Source organism: Lagenorhynchus albirostris, chromosome 16 (assembly GCF_949774975.1).
Source record: "Lagenorhynchus albirostris chromosome 16, mLagAlb1.1, whole genome shotgun sequence".
Classification (NCBI taxonomy): domain Eukaryota; kingdom Metazoa; phylum Chordata; class Mammalia; order Artiodactyla; family Delphinidae; genus Lagenorhynchus; species Lagenorhynchus albirostris.
Genome location: NC_083110.1, coordinates 2332528 through 2359537, shown reverse-complemented (window position 1 = coordinate 2359537; position 27010 = coordinate 2332528). Strand labels below are relative to the sequence as shown.

Genomic DNA, 27010 nt, shown 5'->3' with positions numbered 1-27010 from the left:
ACGAGCTCCCAGGCTCCGGGGTGATCCCGTGCCCCTGATAAACGTCTGGCGACGGGAGCTGGCCCGCTTGCCGCAGTCTCTTCCATCTAAGATGAAATGTTTCCAGCACACGTTTTCCACGCTGACAGCCCTAGAGATACCTATGGATCATCCACTCTCCCCACCTCTCTGCCTTCACCCTGTGCTCAGCACACCAAGCCCTTCTCACTGCGTGACCTCACCCCTCACAGGCTACGTGAAGCAGGAGCCTCGGCCAGAATCCACCCCAGCTGCGCCGACCACAGAATCCAGATGAGCGGCTCCCGCGGATTTGTTTAATGGCCTGAAAACTCTTCACTGCCACAAAGAGCTTGGAACTACGTGGCCCCATCCAAGGCCAGAGGAAGGACCGTCACCCAAGAGACGCTCGTCTCTAGTTCTGCTTCTCGCGTGGAGAACTGGGGTCAGCAGGAAGAGGGCTGGTCGCCGGGCGTCTGTGTGTGGGGGTGGGGGGTAAGGCCTCTGCCGAGCTCCTGGACCTTCAATCTCTTTGTGCCATCAGACCCCCGACCCCCTTCTGCAATAAGGCAGCACGGGGTTTCATGGATGCCTCATGTCAATCCACTCTGGGGCTGGGGTTTTCCCTGCCTCGGCCCCAAGCCATTGCTGTGTACTAAGTGTCGACTACACGCTAGGTATCTCATTGGCTCCTGCGGGTACAACAGCGAACACAGAGCTGATGCCCACCTGTGGAGGTCACGCTCTGGGAGACTGCGGGGGGCTGCAATAGACAAGAAGATAATGACCATGGTAACAACTGCACCACTGAAGCCTGAGCTAAGTGCTCAGATGGTGAGGACTGTAGTTCTACGGAAGCACCTAACAGAGGAGCCCGGGCTGGACGGAAAGGGGGTGCCGGGAGGGGAGAGCCTCCTGGGGAAGGAGCATCTGAGCTGAGAGCTCGGCAGCCAGCAATGCAGTGGAGAAGAAGCCCTCTGTGACTTCACAGAAACACATGTTTCTTCAACCTCCAAAGAGGGTGTGACGCACCCCCCCAGCAGAGGCACCCCACAGTGACCCCTGCCCTCTGACACGACATCCTCTATAGCACTCCTGGGGGCCCTGCCTGACCCAGTGACAGTTAATTTCCCAAGGCACACACCATTTTACTGGAGACAGATTATAAATGACTTTATACCTTAGTGATATGTTAGAGCGCAGCAGGGACTTTCAAAAACGTTCGACTATGACATACATCTCACATCGTGGCCCGGACGTCATGCTGTAAACGCACACACAGCTGAAACGAAGGTCTTCCCCTTGCTACATGTGAACACATAATATTCTATTGTTTTATGTGGGTGTGACTCATAAAACTGGCTCCACAGTCTAATAATGGGTCAGACCCACCGGGCTGAAGAACCATTATAGATCTCAGTTATTTCTGTATTACACAGAATTGCTAGGGTTGGAGCAGAGTCAGGAAAAAGCAGCGAGAGCAGGGTTCTCGGAGGGAATATATGCCTGGGTCCAACCCCAGGCAGGAAGGGAAGCAGCAAGTCAGAGGCTGGAGAGAAACCATCAAAACTGTAGATACCGCGTCTGAATATAGTGACTTCTTTAAAAACGACACTTATAGAACATCTTGTATTTTTATCACCTCTTTAAAATCTTAGAAAGAGCATTAGAATAAAAGTTTCCAAAAAATACATGAAAATCTAGTGAAAATGGACTTGGCTAAGCAGAAGCAGTGGATGGAAAATACCCCCCAGATATGAAACTTCTCATGAGAAGACAGAAGCCAGCTTCATCACCGAGATGACAGGAAAAGAGAACAGGTGCTGAAACAACAGGAGGGGAGGAAGGGACCTTCACCCTGAGGAGGGCTGTGGAAACCGCTCGCTTCTTACACTAGGCTCTGAAGGTCTTTGCGAGGAGATTCATTTCCCGAAGACAGGCCTTCCTAGACGTGGTCTGTGAAGCTGAAAGAGGGGCTGTGTGACCCTGAGTGTTGACACCTCTGGTTCTGTACGAAGGTGAGGCTTCCTGATGGTTCCGTCAGGCTGACACCCCCGCCCCAGTGACAGCCCTAAGGCAGCCTCCCAGCCCCTTCCACAGACACCCGTGGCCGCCCAAGTCCCCCCCGCCAACCACCCTTCGAGGCCAAGATCGTCCCCTGATGGCCCTGTGGCTCCATTTCTCCCAGGGTCAGGAAGGGGCTTCTGACGGGCAAGGACCAGCCTCCTGCTTTGCCCGCGGCCCGGGCTTATCGTGGGGAAGCGCATCTCTCGGAAGAAGTCCCGGCTCCCACACGTGGTCTCCCGCTGCTGATACCCACACCTGAGGACTGTTCTCGAACGCGCTGGACGTGGGCCCTAGACCTCCTTCCACTGGTTTACAGGCTTTTTCTAAATGGCGCCCTCTCAAGCCGGCCTCCCGTCCCCTCGGCCAGGAGCCACCGCAGAACCCGGGCCCCAGGGACAGGACCTCTGGCTCTGTGAACGTTAATGACAGAGATCTGATCACCATTCTGGCCAGCCTCGCCCCTCGGCCCTCCATGGAGCGAGGCCTGTGAGCTGTTACTAAACCCTCCCTGACCCACCATCCACGCAGAGCCCAGGCGAAACTGCGACACTAGAAGGCAGGGCCGTTTGGTTTTTGTTTTTTGGGGGGGTTTTTGCAGTACGCGGGCCTCTCACTGCTGTGGCCTCTCCCGTTGCGGAGCACAGGCTCCGGACGCGCAGGCTCAGCGGCCATGGCTCACGGGCCCAGCCGCTCCGCGGCATGAGGGATCCTCCCGGACCGGGGCACGAACCCGTGTCCCCCGCATCGGCAGGCGGACTCTCAACCACTGCACCACCAGGGAAGCCCAGGGCTGTTTGGTTTTAACGCACTTACTCCGCTCTGCCAGCTGCCAGCAGCCTCGCAGGGCGGCCACCTCCTCCAGGAAGCCTCCCTGGCATCCCCAGCTGCAGCCCCTCCCCAGGGCCTTCCTCACACGCTGCTCCATCCTCACAACGGCTTTCTCACACACCTATTGTCGCAGGGCCTCACAGGGTTTACCACTCCTCCATCTAATAACTAACTCAAAATCCTGCCGAGGCTCACCTCTAACTGCTGCTTGCCCTGCTCTGCCGTCCCCAGGAACCACGTGCCCTGTCTGTTTACGGTCTGGACTCGGAGACGCATTCATTTAAAGCATCTGAGGTCTCTTCAGCCGCTCAGCCTTCAATATTCTCCTAACAGAATCGCTGTAGGCTTTCCAGTCTGGACATCAAGGTCTAGATGGAGAGGCCGGAGATCAGCTCGGCTTCCTCTGCCTCCTGCCGGGGGAGGGGGCGGGGGTGGGGTGGGGGTGGGGCGGGCTGGACGACGACTCAGCCTGTCACCCCCCACCCGCCCCCCCCTGCTGGCCCCAAGCACCTCCCCCGCACGGTCACCTGCTCGGGGACCAACCACCCCCAGCTCTCTGCTTCTCCGGAGCCGACAGGGCTGGAACCCGCCGCACAGCACACGTTTAATGACTGTTTAAAACCACACCCTGCAAAGCCCACGTCCGACCTCGGCATCCCATACAGCCTCCGATAGTTCTGTGGACGCACCCAGAGACCCAGGGCCCCGCGGTCACTCTGGCCTCCTCTTCTGCTCATCTGGTCTCTGCTGGGAGCTCCTCACCCAGCGGCCCCGAGCCGTCCAGGCGGGCAGCAGGAAAGGGCGCGGTGCAGCCACTCCGGCCCTCCAGCCAAGACACACAGCGTCCAGAGGCAGGGAGAAGCCGGGGCCCGGGGTAGCTGCCTCTGGGAGAAAAGCGCCAGGACCAGGAGAAAGGGGGGGGCTGGGAAGACAGCTTCCTGCCACTCCTGCCGTGGCCCCCTCCGCGGGACACACACCTGTCCACTGGCCGCCCCGCCCTCACCACCCGCAGCTCCCTGGCCCAGCAATTCTTCTTTTCTTCCTTTCCCATCTCCGACTTACTTGGCCACTGACATTCTTCCTCTGTCACCCCTGCTGTCCCTCACAAGCCTTTGCACTTACTTTCTGGAACCCAGAGTCTCTTCTCTCTCCCCTTATCCACCCACCAGGCCTTGAGTTACATCTGTCTTTCCAGAATCTTTTTCTCCCTAGTGGAGTTTTGGGATTTCCCCTTCTGCCCCTCTTAACCAGACTGCAGAACAGCACAGCATCCCTGGAGCTGAGGCCAGCCGGGAATCACCACCACGCATGGTCCATGGAGCCTGCACAGGGCGCAGAGGTCGGGGGGCCCCAGCTCTGTGCCCTGTGGGTTCAGGGCAAGGCTGGCTCATGCAGGGTCCTAGGCACCACTCAGGACATCACTGCCGTGGGAAAGCTCATTCTAGGCTCCTAATACCCAATCCTCCAATTACCTCTTAGAAAAGACGCTTTTATGTTCAAGAAACTGCTTGCCTTTGGACGACTTGTTCAATTAACTTTAAAATAAGTTTAAACATTTCCAAACACCATCGTCTCTTTCTTAATATTTTCATTTTTACTAAACCTCGTATTTAAAGAAACAATGATGTTAATCTATGAAAGTGAACGTTCAGAGGATTAACCCCACAAGACATATGGCAACACCAAGACACACGTGGTCTTCAGATTAGAGACCGCTCAGGTGTGACAGTCCTTTGGGGGACCAGGACCCTCTGCTGACACACCCGCCGAGAGCAGCCTTGTTGTCCACACCCACAGGTGCACGAGGGGCAGGGAGGGCCCCGATGTTGGGGTCCCTCCAGCCAGGGGACGGGGCAGCACGGCCAGGCTGCAGACCTTCACTCAAGTCCTCCCCGGGAAGGACGGCTTGAACAAACTGAAAGCTAGCCTGTGTGAAACAGCGAGCCTCTTCCAGGAAAGGGGCTGAGGAGGGAAAGAGAATGAATTCTAAATCACAGGACAAAGCTCTCCGATTTAGTGGAGCCTCTCAGCTGATCTCAGATTGAATGTAATTTTACTAGGCTTAAAAGGAAAAAAATTCCTCATATTCTTCCTCTAGGAGGTCATAATGCTACACCAAAACAGAGAAGACCAGGGCGAGGCCGGGATTACAGACGAATATATCCATTTCGGTAACAAAGATATGTAAATAATACTTTATTATTTGTCACTGGATAGCTGGTGTGACAGGCTTGTTCACCTGTGAGAAACTGTCTCCTGAAATAAGGGATCCTACACAACTCATTTTTAAGGATGAAAAAATAGAAAATTCAAAGGAGTGATTAAAAGCTAGTTAGAAGAAAATATAAGAAAAAAATCAGACGCTATAGGGTAAATACTCAACTTATTTAAAATTCTTTGTGCTGTCAAAATAACTAAAACCCACCATGGAAGAGTCTGATTTGCATTATGAGATCTACACCTGCCTTGAAATGACGGAATCTTCCTATACATACTTCTTTTCCAAATTTTAAATAGAAACACCTCTCTCTGCCTCTATGTGTGATAGTGTCTAAACACAATAAATTTAGTTTGTTGTACATGGTTTTTCATCCCAAATATTAATAAAAATATCAAAGTGAACCTATTACGCAGAATTGGGGCTGATACTTGAAAGGCAGGAGGACAGCAAGAGGGCGTTGCTAACCAGCGCCCACAGGACAGGTGCTGCATACAGACCGAACGCAGTACAGCATCACCCTGCAAAGTACATGTGACCGCTACTGTTTCCATTGTACTAACGGGGCAAGTGAGACTTGGAAGTTAAACTAAAATGATGGAACCATGGGACTTCCCTTGTGGTCCAGTGGTTAAGACTCCGCACTCCCAACGCAGGGGACCTGGGTTCAATCCCTGGTCAGGGAACTAGATCCCACATGCCGCAGCTGAGAGCCTCAACTAAAAACATCCCTCACATGGCAACGAAGATCCCGTGTGCCACAATTAAGACCCAGTGCAGCCAGATAAATATTTAAAAAAAAAAAAAAAAAAGATGGAACCACAAGTCAAACGCAGGTCTCTCTCTTCCCAAAGCCGTGTTCCTCCCACTGTGGATGACAACTCACTCTGAAGTGGGTGGGACTGCAACCAAGCACCAAGGAGCAGTGCCACAATGCAGGTCCCACTCCTTCCCCAGCGCACCCGCCCCCTGCCCCGCCCCGGCCCAGTGCAGTCTGGATGGAGGGCGTGGGGCCTCTCTTGAACGCTGGAGGCAGAAGGCCCCAGGGATGCACGTGTGAAAATCTCCCCACTAAACCCCTCACATGAAGCCAGCTGGAGCGGCCGGCCTTGGTTCCCTTCTACAGCAATGCTGCTTCCCTGCAACTTCCACTCTCCAGTCTCAAATAAAAGGAAAACGACGAGCCCGTCTTCTGTAGCACGTTTTCAAATATTTGGGCATCACGATCCCACTTCGCCCTTCTCGGCCCGCCGTAAAAACATCCATTTTATTTTAAGTGCTCTCATTGGATGCTGTTTCCAGCCTCCTGCCCATCTGAGTCACCATCATCTGGACCAACTCGAACTTACGAGCATCTCTGAACACCCTGTGCCCAGAACAGAATGAAATATTGGAGGGGTGGGTGACAGCACGGAGGGCACTGGACGCTACGGGAATTGTTTTGGGCGCTATATTTCTACTAACCCAGCTCAAAATCATGCTCTTTTAAGAGCTCCACCTGTTTTCCGGCTACCAACCTGATCTAAGTCCTCGGTTTTGCTTTCTTACTCGTTGGAATGGGGGAAGGACAACAGAATACTTGTTTTTTGGATTTTTTAAAATTAATTAATTAATTAATGGCTGCGTTGGGTCTTCGTTGCTGCGCGGGCTCTCTCTAGTTGAGGCGAGCGGGGGCTACTCTTTGTTATGGTGCGCGGGCTTCCCATTGCGGTGGCTTCTCGTTGCGGAGCACGGGCTCTAGGCACGTGGGCTTCAGTAGTTGCAGCACATGGGCTCAGGAGTTGTGGCTCGCGGGCTTTAGAGCGCAGGCTCAGTAGTTGTGGCGCACGGGCTTAGTTGCTCCGCGGCATGTGGGATCTTCCCGGACCAGGGTTCGAACCCGTGTCCCCTGCATTAGCGGGCGGATTCTTAACCACTGCGCCACCAGGGAAGTCCCGGAAGATTTGTTTTTAATGTTGGCTATGGTGCAAGGGATTGGCGCCCTTCAGAAGACAACTTGGCAATTAATATAAAAAAATCCTTAAACACATGCGTTGCCATTGACCCTGCAATTTCACTTTTAGGAATTTGTTTCAAGGAAATAATTAGGGACACACAAAGATTTATAAGGCTTACATATAAAGATACCGGCTGGAAACCCTGCATATGTCCTATACTATAGGAAAAGTTCCATAAGCTTATAGTAATGGATACATTGCTGTCATTCAAAATGTAGGAGAGGGCTTCCCTGGTGGCGCAGTGGTTGAGAATCTGCCTGCCGATGCAGAGGACATGGGTTCGAGCCCTGGTCTGGGAAAATCCCACGTGCCGCAGAGCAACTGGGCCCGTGAGCCACAATTACTGAGCCTGCACGTCTGGAGCCTGTGCTCCGCAACAAGAGAGGCCGCGATAGTGAGAGGCCCGCGCACCGCGATGAAGAGTGGCTCCCGCTTGCCACAACTAGAGAAAGCCCTCGCACAGAAGCGAAGACCCAACACAGCCATAAATAAATAAATAAACAAAATTTTTTTTAAAATGTAGGAGATATTTAAGGACATGAAAAGGTGTTAATGCCATATTACCCTAAGAAGAAACAGGTAAAGAACAGTGTCGTATCTTAGCTGCAAGAATCTCGATGTAAGCAGCTGGTAGGGGCTGCCTGCAGCCCTCGCCACGCTGCCTCAGGAGGAAGGTGGAGGGGGCGCTCCACGAGACTTGGGGAGAACCCCGAGGTGATACTACGGGAGAGAGGGGCATGTGTGGGCAGACTTCCCAGTTATGCCCAAGGTCTTTGGCAATGTTACCCAGCTAGTAGACGACTTGTATATTTTTTCTAAGAATCCATGAGAAAACTGAACTTTGAAGGCAGGATAACATGGACGAGCGGACAGAGGGACCCAAAGGCCCAGGAGCTGACTCAGAGATGGTGTCTAGGACTCGGGGCCTCCGGTGCTGGGGCCGGTGCACCGAGAGGCTGCAGAGACAGCTCACCTCGGACACGGGGGTGAGTGCACCCAGATGCACGCTCAGGACGAGGCCGGAGGAACTGCAGTGGGAGAAGAAGAGTGGTTATTTAGAGGTGATCGAATTATGTGTGAATACTGCTTGCTTTTATTGTTGTTGTTGTTAATTTATTTTTTTGGCTGCGTTGGGTCTTCGTGGCTGCGCGTGGGCTTTCTCTAGTTGTGGCGAGTGGAGACTACTCTTCATCGCGGTGCACGCGCTTCTCATTGGGGTAGCTTCTTGTTGAGGAGCATGGGCTCTAGGTGCGTGGGCTTTGGTAGTTGTGGCAGGCAGGCTCAGCAGTTGTGGCTCACAGGCTGTAGGCACACAGGCTTCAGTAGTTGTGGCTCGCGGGCTCTAGAGCGCAGGCTCCGTAATTGTGGTGCATGGGCTTAGTTGCTCCGCAGCATGTGGGATCTTCCCGGACCAGGGCTTGAACCCATGTCCCCAGCATTGGCAGGTGGATTCTTAACCACTGTGCCACCAGGGAAGTCCACTGCTTGCTTTTGCGATGTTTCTCTTGGGATACTCAGAGGTACTTCTTTTCCTGGCAAGGACACTGTGCAGACCCCGGGGCCTCAGGCCCGGGTCGCAGGAGCTGTGTGGTGTTAGCTGCCCTGCCGCCCCCGGGCGTCACACGTGCTACCCAGGAGGATGCGCTCACAGTGTCCAGGTGCAGGGGCGAAAGGGAAGAGTGTTCAACCTTGAGAAGGAAGGAGACACTGACACACGCTACCTACCACACGGAGGAACCCTGAGGACGCTGCACCAATGGAAAGAAGCCAGTCACGGGAGAACAAATACCGTGTGACTCTCCTGTATGCAAGGTGCCTGGAGGAGAGCGGGGAAGTAGATGGTGGGCCAGGGGCTGGGGAGGGGAACGGGGAGTCAGTGTTTAATGGCGACAGAGTCTCAGTTTGGGAAGATGAGAAAGTTCTGGAGAGGGATGACGGTGATGGTTGCAAGACAAGGTGAACGCACTTAATGCCACTGAACTGTGCACTTCGGTAAATTGTATGTTATATATATTTTACCATAATTTTTAAAAAGCACAATGCTGCAACCCACAAAACCTCTCAGAATGTGACAGGGAAGAGCTAACTGGGACTCCGCATTACCTGTTTCTTTGACTTTAACCTCTGCTTTTTGTTGCTTTCGTTATTATAATCATACACAATGGCCTGCCTCAGGGAACCCTGCCCACCAGTGGATGGCTGCAAGGAAAAAGAAACTAACACATCCCCTCTCGGAGGCTGGCCATTCCAGGAGACGTTCTGCAAGATCGATGGCCCTTTTACTTTACTTCCTCATCCCCTCCCCGCTTCTCTGTTCTCTACCTCAGTACCTTGTCGCCGATTCACTGGCTAGCAGAGGGAGCTTGCACTTGGTAACAAGAAGGGCGAGAGGTCAGGGGAGCACCGCCCCCCCCCCCACAACCCTGCAGCGTTAGTATTGGAAAACCTGTTTGAGAAAATGTACAGTGGAAATTCTGGCCAATTGTATTCAAGGTCTTCTAACTAATCTGAAACATCACTGGTTCAAGTCAAGTTTATCATATGGGCTGCATACACACACAGGTGGCTCACCTCACCTTCTGCTGGGAAGCCGAAGAGTTAAGTGTGGTGAGCATCAGAGGCAACTCACAGCCGGGATTGAAGACCTGTTCCACACTTCGCCATTCCCATTTCATTCACCTTTACATGAACGTGAGCAATTTCTGTTTTTTTTTTTGTTTTTTTTTTTTTGCGGTACGCGGGCCTCTCACCGCTGTGGCCTCTCCCGTTGTGGAGCACAGGCTCCGGACGCGCAGGCTCAGCGGTCACGGCTCACGGGCCCGCCGTGGCCTCTCCCGTTGCGGAGCACAGGCTCCGGACGCGCAGGCTCAGCGGTCACGGCTCACGGGCCCAGCCACTCCGCGGCATGTGGGATCTTCCCGGACCGGGGCACGAACCCGTATCCCCTGCATCGGCAGGCAGACTCTCAACCACTGCGCCACCAGGGAAGCCCGAGCAATTTCTGTTTTGAGACATCAACTGTCATGGGTGATGCAGCAGCAGCGGATGGGAGAGGGGCGGGGTGAAGACCCAGCCAAGGGCGGAAGGGACCTCCCGGAGACCCAAAACCTAATCACGACTCTCCTTCCTCAACGCTCTCCCTACCTGCTCTCTCAGGCTCACCCCCTCACACGAGGTTCCCAATGAACATGACGAGAGTGACCCTGAGGTTTCATAAAGGCCAGAAGAAAATCTGCTCTCAAAGGCCACGTTTTCTAAGGATGGGAGCTCCCTGGCTCCCTCCACCCACAGCCGTCCTCAAAGCCAGACCTCGGCCCTTCAACCCCTGGCTGGCCTGTTCCTTCACCGGTCCTTCTGCGTCACCACTACCCTGCCAACTGGTCTCACCAGTCAGATCAGAGATGCTGCGGAGACAAGAGGAGAGGATACAGGAGGGAGAATTACGAGGAGAAACTGATTTTCAGACCCAAGAGCATTTTTCTGCACCCAGGAAAAAAAAGATAAAACTCATCTCCATCAGATAGATTTTCAAAAATAAAAGACTGACAAATAAATACTCTATTTGAAACAACACTTTAAAAATCAGCATTGAAAAAAAAATTCAATGGTTCAAGCTAGAAAACATGATGCTGAGTTAGAAACAATAATCACGGAATCTAAGGGCACATCCTCCACCCTGGACCTGCAATGTGGAGCAAATGCTTTTCCCTCATAGGGTGCGTGGTTAAAAAAGGTTGGAGGCCACTGCCTGGGGGCGTTACTGCGCTCTTACATCAGGCTCTCCATCTGCCAGTGGATTTCCTGCCCACGCTGGACTGAGTGCTACCTCCTCCCATCCATCCATCTACACATACCAGATACCCAACACCTAGAACACAGGAAGCCGCTGAGTTCCTGAACAGCCTACTCACAGAGTGGAAAGTGCTGTGACCATGGTTCCTTGCAGACCACAGAATTCTGGCTGTGCCCAGGATTCTTGGGGAAAATGTATTTCTTAACCACAACAAAATAGTTTCTAAAGGAAAAAAAACCATGTGTATGATGGCTGAGTAAGAAAAAAGGTTTCAACAAAAAAAAGAAGATAAAGTCCTTCAAAGGCAAAATAAAAGGACATGGTGCATTCATCAAAGGTTATTAGTAATAACTTAAAAAAGAGGAAAACCAGGGGCTTCCCTGGTGGTGCAGTGGTTGAGAGTCCGCCTGCCGATGCAGGGGACACGGGTTCATGCCCCAGTCCGGGAAGATCCCACATGCTGCGTAGCGGCTGGGCCCGTGAGCCATGGCTGCTGAGCCTGCACGTCTGGAGCCTGTGCTCCGCAACGGGAGAGGCCACAACAGTGAGAGGCCCGCGTACCGCAAAAAAAAAAAAAGAGGAAAACCAGTACATTCCTATGCCTTTGAAGATAGGGAAATCAACTGTATAACAGTTAAGGACATGAAAGCCCGGGTCAATGCCACATTGATTTTAACTATGGGGTCTGACTCTAAGTGGTCACGTCTAGGACATGCCCTGAACATGACTTCTCCCCCACTCCCCACATATGCCTTAAAATTCCAAGAGAACACTTGGCTTTGCTAATAGGAGACAACCCACAGGAAATCTCTCATTAATCCACACAGCAGAAGTACATCCTATTATTATAATAAAGAAACGCTTAAGAGCTAACTCTTCCATGCAGATACGCTCTCCACTGCACAGGTAATGCCTATCACACAGGAAGGGACTGTGACTCGGGGCTTCGCAGTCGGGGGGGAAGGAGGCGGCAGACCTAATGGAGACATCCAACGTACACACATGCTCCCAAGTCTAGTGCAGCTGGGACATGTGGAGGGTGTAACACAGGAGGGTCTGGACTCCCTGGGCTGACGCCGTCCCTCCCCAAAAAGAAACGCTAACAATCAAATTCTCCGTCACCATCAAAGCAAAATTTCATGAACTAACTTCCTTGTTCCAGTCCTGCATGTAAAGAGTCTGGACGTCATCACTCCATTCCAACAAATAAAAAGCTGAACAGGCTGAAAAGTCAAGTCCTCGTAGATCCCTCGGAGAAGTGAGCTCACAGGGCAAACCGCTGCTCCCAGAACTGGGGAGACCAGCAGGTGAATACAGAGGGTCAAAATTTCCGGGGCAGCAAGTTCTGCAGGAGGTAGAGCCGGGGAGGGACCCGAGCAGCAGAATGAACCACCGGAGGCTCACTGTGGGCGAGCCTGACGGGTAAGAACTCCAGCGGGGGAGGCCCAGGGACCCCACAGTTCCGTGACTTTCACCCCTTCAGGCATCCAGTGGTGGGGGGAAGGAGCCGTTCTGAAATAGCGGAAGCACTCCGTTGTTAACAAAGCCAGCCCTCGAGAGAGCTAATCAACCCGGAGGAAGGGGAATGCCCAGCTCCGGGGGACTCTAACCATCCTGTCCCACCTGAGTGGCAGGACAGCTGAGAAGCGGTTGTGAAGCTGACACCTGGGGCGCAGGCTCACTAGGAGACTGACACCTGCCACATAAGGACAGCACGCCTGCCCTCCCCGACACCTTATCAGCACATCACCAAAGGCCTGGTTACTGGGGTTCTTTTTGCCTAGGACATCGTATCTGGGTTCCTAAGAAAAAAATTCCAAGGCACACTAAAAGGCAAAAAGCATAGCGTGAAGAGACAAGCCAGCACCAAAACCAGACTCACATATGGCAGGATGTTGGGATTATCAGACCAGGAATTTAAAGCAACTATGATTACTACGTTAAGAGCTCTAATGAAAAAAGTAGACAATATGGAAGGACAAACGAATACTGTAAGCAAAGAGATGAAAATTCTAAGGAAGGATTATAAAAAAATGCTAGAGGTTAAAAACACTAACAGAAATGAAGAATGAGTTTGAGGGGCTCATTGGGAGACTGGCCATGGCTGATGTGAGAACCTCATGGCTTGAGGCTATGACAATAGAAACTTCCCAAATAAAAAGCAAAGATTAAAGATTAAAAAAAAAAAAACAAAACAAAAACAAGCCCAAAACAAAACAAAACAGAATACTTAAGAACTGTGGGACAACTACAAAAGGTGAAACATGTGTAATGGGAATACCAGGAGAAGAGAGAAAGGAATAGAAATATTTGCAGTGATAATAACTGAGAATTTCCTCAAGTTAATGTCAGACATGAAACCACAGATCCAGGAAGCTCAGAGAACACCATGCAGGATAAATACGAAAAAAACTACACCCAGGCACAGCATATTCAAACTGTAGAAAATTAATGATAAAGAAAAAAAAATCTTGAAAGAAGACAGAGGGGAAAAATACCGCTTTAGAGAAACAAAGGTATGAATTACATCCAACTCCTCATAAACAATGCAAGCAAGAAGAGAATGCAATGAAATAACTCAAGGGTTGAGAGAAAAATTCATCAACCTAGAATTCTGGACCCTGTGAAATTAATCTCTAAGAGTGAAGGAGAAATAAGGACTTTCTAAAAATTGAGGGAATCTGTTGCCAGTAGATCTGCCTTGCAAGAAACGTTAAAAGAGGCTCTTCAGAGAGGAAACTGATTTAGGTCAGAAATGCAGCTCTCCATAAAGAAAGGAAGAAAAAAAAAAAAAAAGAAAGGAAGAGAATCAGAGAAGGAATAAGTGAAAGTAAAATTACATTTATAATTTTTCTTATTTTTTTAAATAAATTTATTTTATTTATTTATCTTTGGCTACGTTGGGTCTTTGTTGCTGCGTGCAGGCTTTCTCTAGCTGTGGCGAGCGGGGGCTACTCTTCATTGCGGTGCACGGGCTTCTCATTGTGGTGGCTTCTCTTGTTGCAGAGCCCAAGCTCTAGGCGCGCAGGCTTCAGTAGTTGTGGCACACAGCCTTAGTTGCTCCACAGCAAGTGGGATCTTCCCGGACCAGGGCTCGAACCCGTGTTCCCTGCATTGGCAGGCGGATTCTTAACCACTGTACCACCAGGGAAGTCCCATTTTTCTTATTCTTAATTGATCTAACAGATAACAGTTTGCTCAAAATAATAATAGCAACTGTGTAATTGATTCTGTATGCTTATACATGTTTATATATATGAATGGCGTATGGAATGAATGACAGCAATGACACAAAGAATGGGAGGGAGAGATTCATAATATTTTGCTGTAATACACTTGTGCTAACTGTGAAGCAGGACAGTGTTGTCTGAAGTTAGACTTGGATTAGCTGTAAAAAAAAAAAAAAAAGGTAAAAAAGGGAGAAAATGGAATCATATAAAATGTTCAATTAAAACTACCAAAGGCAGGGACTTCCCTGGTGGCGCAGTGGTTAAGAATCCGCCTGCCAATGCAGGGGACATGGGTTTGATCCCTGGTCCGGGAAGATCCCACGTGCCGCAGAACAACTAAGCCCCGGCGCCACAACGACTGAGCGTGCGCACTAGAGCCCATGAGCCACAACTACTGAAGCCCACAAGCCTGTGCTCCTCAACAAGAGAAGCCACCACAATGAGAAGCCCAGGCACCACAATGAAGAGTAGCTCCCACTCGCCGCAACTAGAGGAAGCCCACGTGCAGCAACGAAGACCCAATGCATCCATAAATAAGTAAATAAAATTTATATTAAAAAAAAAATTTAGGGCTTCCCTGGTGGCGCAGTGGTTGGGAGTCTGCCTGCCGATGTAGGGGACACGGGTTCGTGCCCTGGTCCAGGAAGATCCCACACGCTGCGGAGCGGCTGGGCCTGTGAGCCATGGCCGCTGAGCCTACGCGTCCGGAGCCTGTACTCCGCAACGGGAGAGGCCACAGCTGTGAGAGGCCCGCGTACCGCCAAAAAAAAACACAAAAAACAAAACTATAAAAGGCAGAAAAAGAGTAGAAGAAAAAAAGAACACAGAACAAGGGCAAGGAATAGAAAAGAATAATAAATATGGTAGACATTAATACAACTATATTAATAATCACTTTACATTGTCAATGGTCTAAATACACCAATTAAAAGACAGAGGTTGTCAGAATGGATCAGAAAACAAGACCCAACTAACTACATGCTGTCTACAAGAAATCCACTTTAAATATAAAGGCACACATAGATGAAAAGTAAAGGGATGGCAAAGAGATACCATTCTAATAGTAATCAAAGGATGGCAGAAGGAGCTATATTAGCTTCAGACAGAACAAACTTCACAACAAGGAAAGTTACCAGGAATAAAGGAGGGCAATACGTAATGACAAACAGGTCAGTTTGCCAAGATGACATAACAATCTTTAATGTGTATGAGCCTAACAAGAGCATTAAAACACATGAGATAAAAACTGAGAAACCTGCAAGGCAGAACAGATGAAGCCACTATCACAGCTGGAGACTTCTCTCTCAGGAAGGGACAGATCCAGCAGGCAGAAAATCAGTAAGGACACAGGTGAACTCAACAACACCATCATCCAACTGGTGATATAACTGACATCTATAGACTACTTCATCCAACAGCAGAATACATTCTTCCAAGCTCACATGGAACAGTCACCAAGACAGACCACATCCTGGGCCATAAAACACACCTGAACACATTTAAAAGAACACAAATCATATAATATCTGCTTTAAGACCACAGTGGAACTAAAAATCAATATTGGAAAACCTCAAATTACTTAGACATTCAACAACATACTTATAAAGAATGCACAGGTTAAGAACAAATCTTAAAGAAATTAAAAATATTTTGAACCAAATAAGAATGAAAATACAACTTATCAAAATTTGTGTAATGTAGTGAAATCAGTGCTTGGCAGGAAACTGACAGCACTGAATACAATATGGAAAAGAAGAAAGACTTGAAATCAATCATCTAAGCGTCTACCTCAGAAAACTAGAAAAAGAAGAGCAGAATAAACCCTAAGTAAACAAAAGAAAATAAATAATAAAAATTACAAATCTAAGAAATAGGAAAAACCCCTGAAAACTGGTTCTTTGAAAAGATTAATAAAATCAATAAGCCTCTAGCCAGGCTAACTATGAGAAAAAGATAGAAGACACAAGTTAGAATATCAGAAATGAAAGAGGGGACATCAATACAGATCCCATGGACATTAAAAGGAGAACAAAGGAATACTATGAACACCTCTACACCTGCAAATTTGACAACCTAGATGAATGGACCAATTTCTTGAAACACATCTCCATAACTAGGACAGGAAAAAATAGACAATTTCAACAGGGCTATATTTATTTTAAAAATTGAATCAACAATTATTAACCTCCACAAACAAACAGCACCGGGCCCAGCTGAGTTCCTTGGTGAAGCCTACCAAACACTGAAGGAAGAAATTATACTAATTCTCTACAATCTCTTCCAGAAGATAGAAGCAGAGGGAACACTTCCTACCTTATCCTATTAGGCCAGCATTACCCTAATAACAAAACCAGACAAGAAAAGAAAACTATAAACCAACACCTCTTGTGAATACAGATGTAAAAATCCTCAAGAAAATATTGGCAAATTGAATCCAACAATGAAAAAGGACTGTACACCATGACCAAGTAGGATTTATCCCAGGTATGAAAGTCTGGTTCAATATGAAAATTAATTAATGTAATCTACCACATTAAGAAGTTAAAGAAGGAAAGTCACATGATCATATTAATAGATGCAGAAAAAGCATCTGACAAAATTCAACACTCATTTATGAATAAAAACTCTCAGCAAACTAGGAATAGAGGGGAAACATCCTCAACTTGATAAAGAGCATCTAAAAATACCCCTTCAGCTAACACCATATTTAATGGTGAGAAACTAAAAGCTTTCCTGCTAAGATCAGGAACAAGGCAAGGATGTCCTCCCTCATCTCTCCTTTTCAACATCATACTAGAAGTCCTAGCTAATGCAGTAAGACAAGAAAAGGGAACGAAAGGTATAATATAGATTGCGAAGGAAGAGACAAAACTTGACATGACTGTCTAGGTAGAAAATCTGAAAGAATCAACAAACAAAAATATTCCTGGAATCGATAAGTAATTATAGCAATGCTTGTTATAATTGGAGGATACAAGTTATACAAAAGTCAATTGCTTTCCTATATATGAAAAATGAACAAGTGGAATTTAAAATTAAAAGCACAATACCATTTACATTAGCATCCCCCAAATCAAAATACTTTGGTACAAGTCTAACAAAATTGGCACAAAATGTATATGACCAAAACCATAAAACTCTGATGAAACAATTTAAAAAGAACTAAATAAATGGAGAGATATTCCATGTTCATGGATAGGAAGACTCAATATTGTCAAGGTCAGTTCTTACTAACTTCATCTGTAGATTCAACACAATCCAAATCAAAATCTCAGCAAGCTATATTCTATGGGTATCAACAAACTAATTCCAAAGTTTACATGAAAAGGCAAAACAAACAGCCAAACAAAAAAAACCCAGAAAAGCCAACACAATACTGAAGGGAAAGAACAAGGTTGGAGGACTGACATTACTCAACAACTTCAAGATCAAATATAAATCTAAAGTAATCAGGACAACATAGTACTGTGGAAAGAACAGACAAATAAGTCTATGGAAGAGAAAACAGAGCCCAGAAATAGACCCACATAAATATAGTCAACTGACTTTTGACAAAGGAGCAACGGCAACACAATGAAACAACCATGGCCTTTCCAACAATAATACTGGAACAACTGGATACCCACGTGCAAGGAAAAAAAAAATCTAGATACAGACCTTACAACCAAATGGATCACAGACATAAATATGAAACACAAAATGATAAAACTCCTAGAAGACAACATAGGAAAAAAATCTAGGTAACCTTGGGTATAGCGATGACTTTTTAGATACGTCGAAGGTATAATCTACGAAAGAACTCATAAAGCTAAACTTCATTAAATTAAAACTTTCTGCTCTGGGAAGGACACTGTCAAGAGAATAAGAAGACAGGCCACAGACTGAGGGAAAATATTTGCAATCACACATCTGATAAAGGACTATTATCCAAAATACTCAAAGAACTCTTAAAAGTCAACAATAAGAAAAGGAGCGACCTGATTAAAATGTGGGCAGAAGACCTGAACGGACACTTCCACAAAGTTTTACAGATTAGGGAATTGCAAATTAAAACATCAATAAGCTACCACTTCCAAACTATCGGAAGGGCCACAATAAAAAAAAAAAAAAACCGTGACAACACCAATTGCTGGTGAGGGTGTGCAGCAAAACGAACTCTAATTCATTGCTGGTGGGAGCGCACAATGGTGCAGCCACTTTGGAAGATAGTTTGGCGATTTCTTATAAACATAAATGTATTCCAACCATATGATCCAGCAGTGGCACTCCTTGAATTTACCCAAATGAATTGAAAACTTATGTCCACACAAGAAAACTGCACACAGATGTTTACAGCAGCTTTATTCATAACTGCCAAAACTTGGAAGCAACCAAGATGTCCTCTGGAGGTGAATGGATAAATAAATTGTGATATATCCAGACAACAGAATACAATTCAGCGATAAAAACAAAAGTGCTACCAAGCCGTGAAAAGACATAGATTAACGCTCAATGCATGTTACTAAGTGGAAGAAGCCAGTCTGAAAAGGCTACGTCTGATCTGATTCCAACTATGTGACATTTTGGAAAAGGCAAAAACCAGGGAGACAGTAAAAGGATCAGTGGTTGCCAGGGATTGGGGGAAGAAGGGATAATAGGCAGAGCACAAAGGATTTTTAGGTCAGTGAAACTACTCTGTAGGATACCGTAGTGGTGAATTCATGTCACTGAATATACAACACCATGAGTGAGTCCTAACGTAAACTATGGACGCTGCGGTGATGACGATGCATCAGTGTTGGTTCACTGATGATAACAAATGTCCCATCTCGTGGGGGATGCTGATAGTGGCGGAGTCTGTGCGGGGGTGGGGGTGGGGTGGGGGGTCTATGGAAACCTATGTACTTTCTGCTCAATTTTGCTGCAAACCTAAAACTGCTCTAAAAAAATAAAGTCTGTTAAAAAAAACAAAACTCTGTGAACCAATACATCCCATCCTGTATTTTTTAGTTTATTCTACTGATATTTTTTCTTCCAAGAAATTCTTGTCACCTCCCAGTAAACTCATATTACCACCCACTAAAGGCCTGAAGGAAGACAGCAAAACACTGCTCTAGGGCAGTGCCTCCAGTTGCCCTAGAAGTGCATTCCCTACCCCACAGGCGATACACTCCAGATGCCACACTCAGCTCATTCACAGTTAGTGGGCAAGACAGGCCCCCACCACCCACCAGCAGCCCAAGGCTGGCCTGGCCCTGGGAGCTGCTGCAGTACCTGGAGGGAGGGTCTCCATGCTCTGTGCTTTCTCATCCCCGTTGCTGTGATGAAGGTCCTTCTTTTTAATTGGGTCAATGTCATTCCAGTCCTCCTGGGGGAGCAAAGACACCAAATGAGTCGACAGGTTCCTGGAGCCCACCTTCATTCATCAGGTTAATAAACAATGAGTCCTCCCATCCGGAGGACTGCACCCCAGACCTGCTCAGTGGTGGAGACCCAAGGACAGAAGTGACTCTGTCCAAGTTCTTGGCGTGAACTTTCCAAGGAAGGACCTGTGTTTCTCTCTCCATTGTCTATGTGTATCACTTATCTATGGAAAGAAATACTCTGGAAACTCCCTGGGCTTTGAGGATCTGGGAGGGTGGGGAAGGGAGATAGGGAAACTGGATTAAATAAGAGAATTCAATAGTGGTTAAATCAAAGCCATTAAAATAAGGGTAGCTCTCCAGACGTCTTCTATGGCTTAAGGGCACCTTAGGATCAGAGAGTCTCCCTAAGGGCCATTGAGCCCTGCTCAGAGGTTGTTAAATGATTCCTTTCATCCCACTGAATAACAGCGGAGGAAGGGCAAAGGATGGCGGAGCTTTTCCTCCGCTCCTCTAGAAGGGCTGCCAGTGGAAAAGAGCTGCAAACTAAGGGCTTAATGTAAAACCAGAAGAAGACAGACTCTGGTAGAATTTATTCAACTCATCCGCACGAGCAATTTAATCTACCAACATGAATCAAACAACCCCATGACCACAGAGCTAAGTATATTTTTCAACCACTTGGGACCTGATTTCTGTGAATACAATAAGAAAGGTTTCTGTATATAACCCAGATAAGAAATACCCCACAGCTAGTAATTTTCCCACACAGACTTCGGTGGGCCAAGCCCTGTCAACTGGCCATTTCCCCAGCAGATGCTATTAGGCTGTTGGCGGCCTTAGGTCCCCTCCCTCAGGGGAGACCCAACCAGTTCTGCTCAGGTCTGTTCCACTAACATTCCTCCAACCAGCATGGGCTGCGTGACTGCTGGGGGCATTTTGGCTCTTAAGACGTGAAGCGAGATCTGCAGGAAGCGTTAATTCTCAGGGGCTAGGCCAAATCAGACATCTTTTTCCCAAAGGCAACTTGCTCTCCCAATAATCTGCATTTTTACTCAAAAAGTAGAGTAATTAAAGACAAACGGCCTCAGTCTCCTCCTCTGGAGGCCAGCTTTTCCTTCAGTTGCTTCTGAGGTGAAGTGAAGCTGCTTTATCCCCTCAAGGCCACCATGGGGATGATGGGCGGGGGCACTGGGAGGATGACTCCCTGTAGACACAGTGCGCAGGTCAGCGACGCCCAGCACCTGGGTGGTCCTAGCCCACCCCGGCAACCTGTCACAAGGCCTTCTCAGGCTTTCAAGGGGCCCAGGTGCTCCGACTTTTGAAGATCCTAGCCCACACTGTAACAAATGTATTGAAATGCATCTGTATCCCAATTTAAATACTTTTTGCTGCGAAAAAAATGTTTTGAATTGTAATTTGGCTTTTGAGATGACTTGGTTATAAATAAACTTTCAATTTACTATTGGCAAAGATTTCCAGGCAATCTTGGCACCTGCAGTGGAGTGAGAGAATCTGACCTACTCTCTGCCTTCACGACATAAAGAAACGTGCGAACACTAAATCCAGCAAGTAATGAAGTTAGCAGAGCCACACTGGGTAGACTTCTAATTAAGCTTATTAATTTTTATTTTGCAGCTTGCTTGTAACATTTTGTGGCTAACAACTTTTTCCCTCAGGCATCTGGCCTACTACACACACTGGCAAATGGATCACACCATTTAACCTTGTACTCGAATAAAATCGAAAGTGAATGAAAAAAATAAGAACATTGCTGGTGTGGCCACCGCACTGTAATATTCACCAAATCAACATGTGTAAGTCAATCATCAATGTTTTCTTAGAAAATAAATGTCTCCCTCTTCCCACAAACAAGATTGACTGGTCCATATGTAACACACCCTAACCTGTCTCCCCTCCCCCCCCCACTCCCCGGGACAATGAATTGAGCCCACCATAGAACTAAGGCCGAGGATGAGGACCTTCTATATAACGAGGGCACCGCAAGGTCCCAGTAGGCGACATGATGCTATGCGCTATTTATGAATGCCTACTATGCACCAGGCACCGTACAAAGATACTTTTTCATCCTGGCAACAAGCCTGCCATTTTATAATTCCTATCTTACAATGGGGGCATAGAAGATCAGAGAGGTTATGCAAATTGTCCAGGTTACACAGCGGGCGAGCAGCTCGAGTTGGCCCTTTATAAATCAGGATGGGAATGGCAGCCCAGGGCTCAGTTTGAACCAAGTTACAAGAGCGAGATTCTCACAATGTCAGAAAAATCCAAGAATACGTTTCTAGGGAGTCACCCACAAAGGACTGTTTTGTTCTGGACTCCAAGTCAAATAGTGCAAATCACCATGTTCACTGCCAATTCCCAGAGTAGGAGGGGGAGGAGGAGGATGAGAGGAGAGGAGGGGAGGAGGAGGGGAGGGGAAGGGGGTGGAGGGGAGGGGAGGAGGAGAATGACGGGAGGAGGGAGAGGAGGGGGAGGAGGAGGGGAGATGAGGGGAGGAAGGGGAGGGGGGGAGGGAGGAGGAGGGGAGGAGGGAGGGGGAGGGGAGGAGGGAGGGGAGGGGGAGGGGAGGGGAGGAGGGGAGGGGGAGGGGAGGGGGAGAGGGAGGGGAGGAGGGAGGCGCAGGGGGAGGAGGGGGAACACCTCTGCCGCTAATACAGGGCACTTCCTAGGTGCCCAGCCCCATTCTAGACCCCGCCCACAAGTTCATCCTCCTTAAGGCGCTAGTACTGCCCCATTCTACAGCTGAGGAAGCTGGTGCACCAAACACCGAGTCACACAGAACACACAGTGAGGTTAGAGATGAGCTGCAGGAAATTTAGTGCCGGGGCCTCCAGGGTCTCTATCATCCCAGTGCCCCGCCCTCGGAGAATACAGTTCCCCTCCAGCACCAAGGCAGCCCAAAGTAGAGGAAAACAGTGCATTTCCCAGTCAGAACACGTCAGGTCACTCTAAATTCCTCTAGTTCGGGCCGGCCCACCTGATCCACCGGCTGAGACGGTGCCCGCACGACCGCCTGCCACTCGCCTGTCATGCCTGCTCTGCGGGTCACCGCCCCGCGCCTCTGCCGGACGTCAGGGAAGGGCCGAGGGCCCAGGGGACACCCCCGTGGGACAGCATGGCCCGTGCCCGTGTCACCGCCCCTCAGCAGAGAGTCCGGACCGGACCCCACAAGAGAAACAAGGAAACAGAACGACAGGGAGGAGAGGCGAGACACTCAGAGACTTGAGACTCGTGTTCTGGAAACGTCACGCTGGTCGTGGTGAGGGGGTGATGGAGGGGACAGGAGAGGGGCCAGGAGGCCCGAAGGGCGAGGCAGCCAGGGCGGGGCGGCACAGCTGGCAGGGGGTGACAGTCACCCACAAGAAACGGGGGAAGTCGTTTGGGTGGGGGATGGGTGGCGCCAGGAAGTGAAGACCGGTCTGTTCTAGAAATGCTGGGGTTACCGCGAGATACCAAGAGCCGGAAAAGAGATGGGGACCGGTGACTGGAGCTCTGGAATGGCCCGGAGTGGGGGGGTGGCGGGGGTGACCCGAGTGAGGACAGGGTCCAGGGTGGCAGGACAGGCCAGCATTTCAGGGACAAGTAGGACACACGGCACGCTGGGACGAGCCCCGGCCTGGGAGCCAGAGCCTCGGGTTCTGGCCACGGCTCTGCCGGTGACCCTGGGGGGCTGAGCAAGTGGCCTATCTTCTCGAAGGCAGGGACGGGGGCTAAGTGCCTGGAGGTCCCCTCGGAGTCCCAGGGAGCAGCCCCTCGCAGGAGCACTTGATCACTCCTGCTGCTTGTAATCCGCTAAGGGTCGGTATCTAGAAGCACTGCAGGTGTCCTTTCAAGGTAGGCGCTCGGGCACATTTCTTTTGCACCCACAAAAGTGTGGTGGTGGTCTTAGGGTAACTGCTCAGTAATAAATGCAGCTGAAGAAAACCCTCATCCTGTTCACTCAGATTGATTTAACTGGCTTTGCTCACTTCGCAGTGGAAGCTTTTCATTATAACCATCCCCCTCCCATACATTTGCATACGTTATAAGACTAATTTACACCAGTGGAGGCTCCGTTTACAAATGGAAATGCACCGAATACAAACATAGGGAGAGGCTCTCTCGCCCAGTACCTGCTGGTATCCAGGACGCGCCACAACTGAGCTGTTGGTTTTCTCCGTGTTCAGAGACTCAGGGACAGACAGGTCCTCTTTTTAGTGACAACCATAAACTGCTGGGATTAGAGGAGTAATGACGTGGTTTGATGCTGGGTCAAAAGTTGCAGAGAATTCAAAGCCTGTGATCTGATCCGTAAGCCTGCTATTATTTCCCAGGATGCAGACCCATCTCTGCTTTGCTTCTCCCGCCCTCAGAGGGATGCTGATACTATGAATACGTAATGACTCACCCACACACAGAAGACGCTGCAGACAAATGCAGACCAGGGAAGGCTCGCTGGTTCTCACTGAAAACTGAATTCTGTCAGGAAATGTAACCCGAGAACTAGGATTCTCTACCGACCAGACTGAGACGACTCCGCTGCCCGCCTACTCGACTTTACAGCCTTGGCTGCTACATCCACATGCAGCCTCCGGAAAGACCCAGAGAGCCTCGACTAGCGCACTGAGACCCTCTCTTCCTTGTTAGATGGCATTTGGGCCAGATACTGCAAACGCTAATTCTCCCTACTCACTAACTTACCTAGCTGGTAGTTATTAGATATTTGAATTTGATTAGTTTTCAGTCCAAGAGCCCAAGGCATGCATTATTCTTACAGATGCATACAACAGAAACAGTCTATTACCTGAAGCACAAGTGGAATTAAATCAGGCCATGAGTGAGACCAAATGAAAATAAACGACTGAGGAACGTCTATTTATCTACCATAAGTAAAGGGTTCGGCCGACAAAATCCATCCTATTTCTAAGTAGGTAAAGCAGCAACGACTTTTAACAAAATGACGTTATTTTCAGAAACAGTAAATCCGATAGGTTGGTTTCTTGAACAGTTATGAAAATTAAGTGTAACTATAGGTTTAGTTATTAAAATGGTTTTCTCCACTCTATTCCCAATGTGATCCTGTCTCTGTTTCAAAATAAGAGGAAAAAGGGACTTCCCTGGTGGCACAGTGGTTAAGAATCCGCCTGCCAATGCAGGGGACACAGGTTCGAGTCCCGGTCTGGGAAGATCCCACATGCCATGGAGCAACTAAGCCCGTGCACCACAACTACTGAGCCTGTGCTCTAGAGCCCGTGAGCCACAACTACTGAGCCCGAGTGCCACAACTACTGAGCCTGTGCTCTAGAGCCCGCGAGCCCCAACTATTGAAGCCCGTGTGCCACAGCTACTGAAGCCCGCGAGCCACAACTGCTGAGCCCGTGCACCGCCAACGGAAGAGTAGCCCCCGCTCGCTGCAACTAGAGAAAGCCCGCGCGCAGCAACGAAGACCCAACGCAGCCAAAAAAAAAAAAAAAAAAAAAGAGGAAATAAATAAACCGTGCACTTGGTTTTTGCCAGAGACAAAGTTCCAGTCCCGGCAGTGGGTGAGCCAGGGCCAAGAGGGAAGCGGGTGGGACAGAGGCGGGGAGGGCGCCGTGGGAGGGGCGGGCACAGCCGGCTGGCAGGGCTGCCCCTGAGGCTCGGCAGACAGCTGTCAACTTGTTAAGGGCACTAGGCCAACCCTCATGTCACAGATGAGGAGAGAACCAGAAGGGCCAGGTGACTTCTTGTGTTCCCACCTGCTGCCAAACCAACGCCCCCAAAACTGAGTAACTTAAAACAGAAAGCACTTAGTATCCTGCACAGCTTCAGAGGGTCAAGAAACTGGCTGGATCCGGCCCACGGTCTCTCGTGAGCCCATGAGTCAGCTGGGGCCGCCGCCATCTGAAGGTCCGACGGGGCCCAGGGATGCTTCCAGGACGGGTCCCTCCAGGGCTGCTGACTGGAGGCCCAGTTCTTCACCAAGAACTCACCCACAGCCGCTGGCCTCCCCCAGTAAGTGACCTGGGAGGGGAAGAGGGGCAGGGGAGGCGGAGTCGAGGGAGAGAGGAGGACCCCAGGCCCGGTCCCGGAAACCACACGCGGTCACAGCTCCGCGTCATCCATGAGAGGCGCGTCACCAGTCCTGTCCAGCCTGCACCCAAGAGGAGGGGCCTAGACCCCCTGGCGAGAGGAGGTGCACAGATTCTAAAACCACCACGTTCACCGACGCCGTAAGACATGACAATGGCAGCGATGAGGCCAAAGTATCCCGCAGGCAGACGGAACACCACTGCACCCCGAAGGCGATTCGCGTGTGCACGTCTGTGCGGTAAAAACGTCACTGCACCTCACGCTGCCCCCTTACCCACCGCCCGATATAAAGACTATTCCCGCCTATGGTAACGTGTTTGAATTACGAACCACCACCAAAATAAACATGCCTACACATGGAAAACTAGATAACAAAGAACAAATGTATACAGCTAAACCATCAAAGGGTGCCTTCATTAAGTTTAAATGCCTAACGCTTTGTTAGCAAAGGTAAAAACATCCGCTGGGGAGGAAAAAAGAAAACAAACAGGTTGCTTTCACCCTCTGCTCATGGAAATACATGTTGTCACCGTCAAATTCCTTCAGCTGACTAGACCGTATGCTCAGAGGCAGATCAAGTTATCAAAAATACCATCTGAATGACTACTTGATTCCTTTCTCACCAACTGTCTACTTTTCACCGTTATTTGATGACTATTCAGTGATTACCACCACCATGACCAATCTGTACAGCAACATGCCAGGTTGGGGAAAGAAAGCCACGTTGCCAGATGTGTTAAAAAGATGCGATAATTTCTATTTCCACAGCCCACTTCTTAAGAGCGCGCTGCCAAGCTAAGACACTGAAAACTAGTTAAGGGGTTTGCTTGAAAGCACATTTTCAAGAGTGGCTTTAGTTTCCGGCTGAAGACCTAGACCCTCCCCGCCCAGCATTCTCCCTCTGAAGTGACCACAGGGGAACCACAGAGGCTCATCCTTGTTTCTAACTGGTCAGGGTGGGGACCAATCCCGAGGTCTTCTCTCCAGAGGGTGAGGAAGGCTCTGATACAAGGTGACAGCATCTAAACCTCTGCTTTCTACCTAGGGCATGTAACTCACTGACAAAGTGACAAAGGTAGTTTTAACTCACTGGGAAAGGGTCCTGAGGAAAGAAGGCCGGAACGCCTGGGGAGGCCCCTCAGCTAGGCTAGGCGTCTCCTAACACCGGGAGCCTGCAGTCCGCAAACACCCACATCTCTGCATTTATAAAGTCAGAGCGTGGTTGCTGCTTCTAAGTAAGAGACCCGCTGGAACGGTGACTTGGTGTAAGAGGAAGAATGTCCTCTTCCCTGCTGGTCGTCACTGGAAGAGGAAGGGGTAGTGCTGGGCCCAGGCACCCCACCGCTTCTGAACACTGTGTGGGTGGCAGTGAGTCCTGGCCCAGCCCATCCTGTCTCATCATTTTGGGCAGAGCTGGTAGAACAGGCTGCAGGAGCTGGAACAGCTCAGGTGAGCTTCCGACA

General features: G+C 49.2%; 1 protein-coding gene across 2 annotated transcripts in view; it reads right to left on the bottom strand.

Annotated features, from left to right (window-relative positions):
* Window positions 1-27010, bottom strand: part of GALNT2 (polypeptide N-acetylgalactosaminyltransferase 2) — a 181086-nt gene that overhangs the window by 66013 nt on the left and 88063 nt on the right. For both annotated transcript variants that reach the window (XM_060125517.1, XM_060125516.1), the window contains exon 2: window positions 19384-19477. In XM_060125517.1, coding sequence (XP_059981500.1) covers window positions 19384-19477 — 94 coding nt within the window. The remainder of the gene's footprint in view (window positions 1-19383; window positions 19478-27010) is intronic.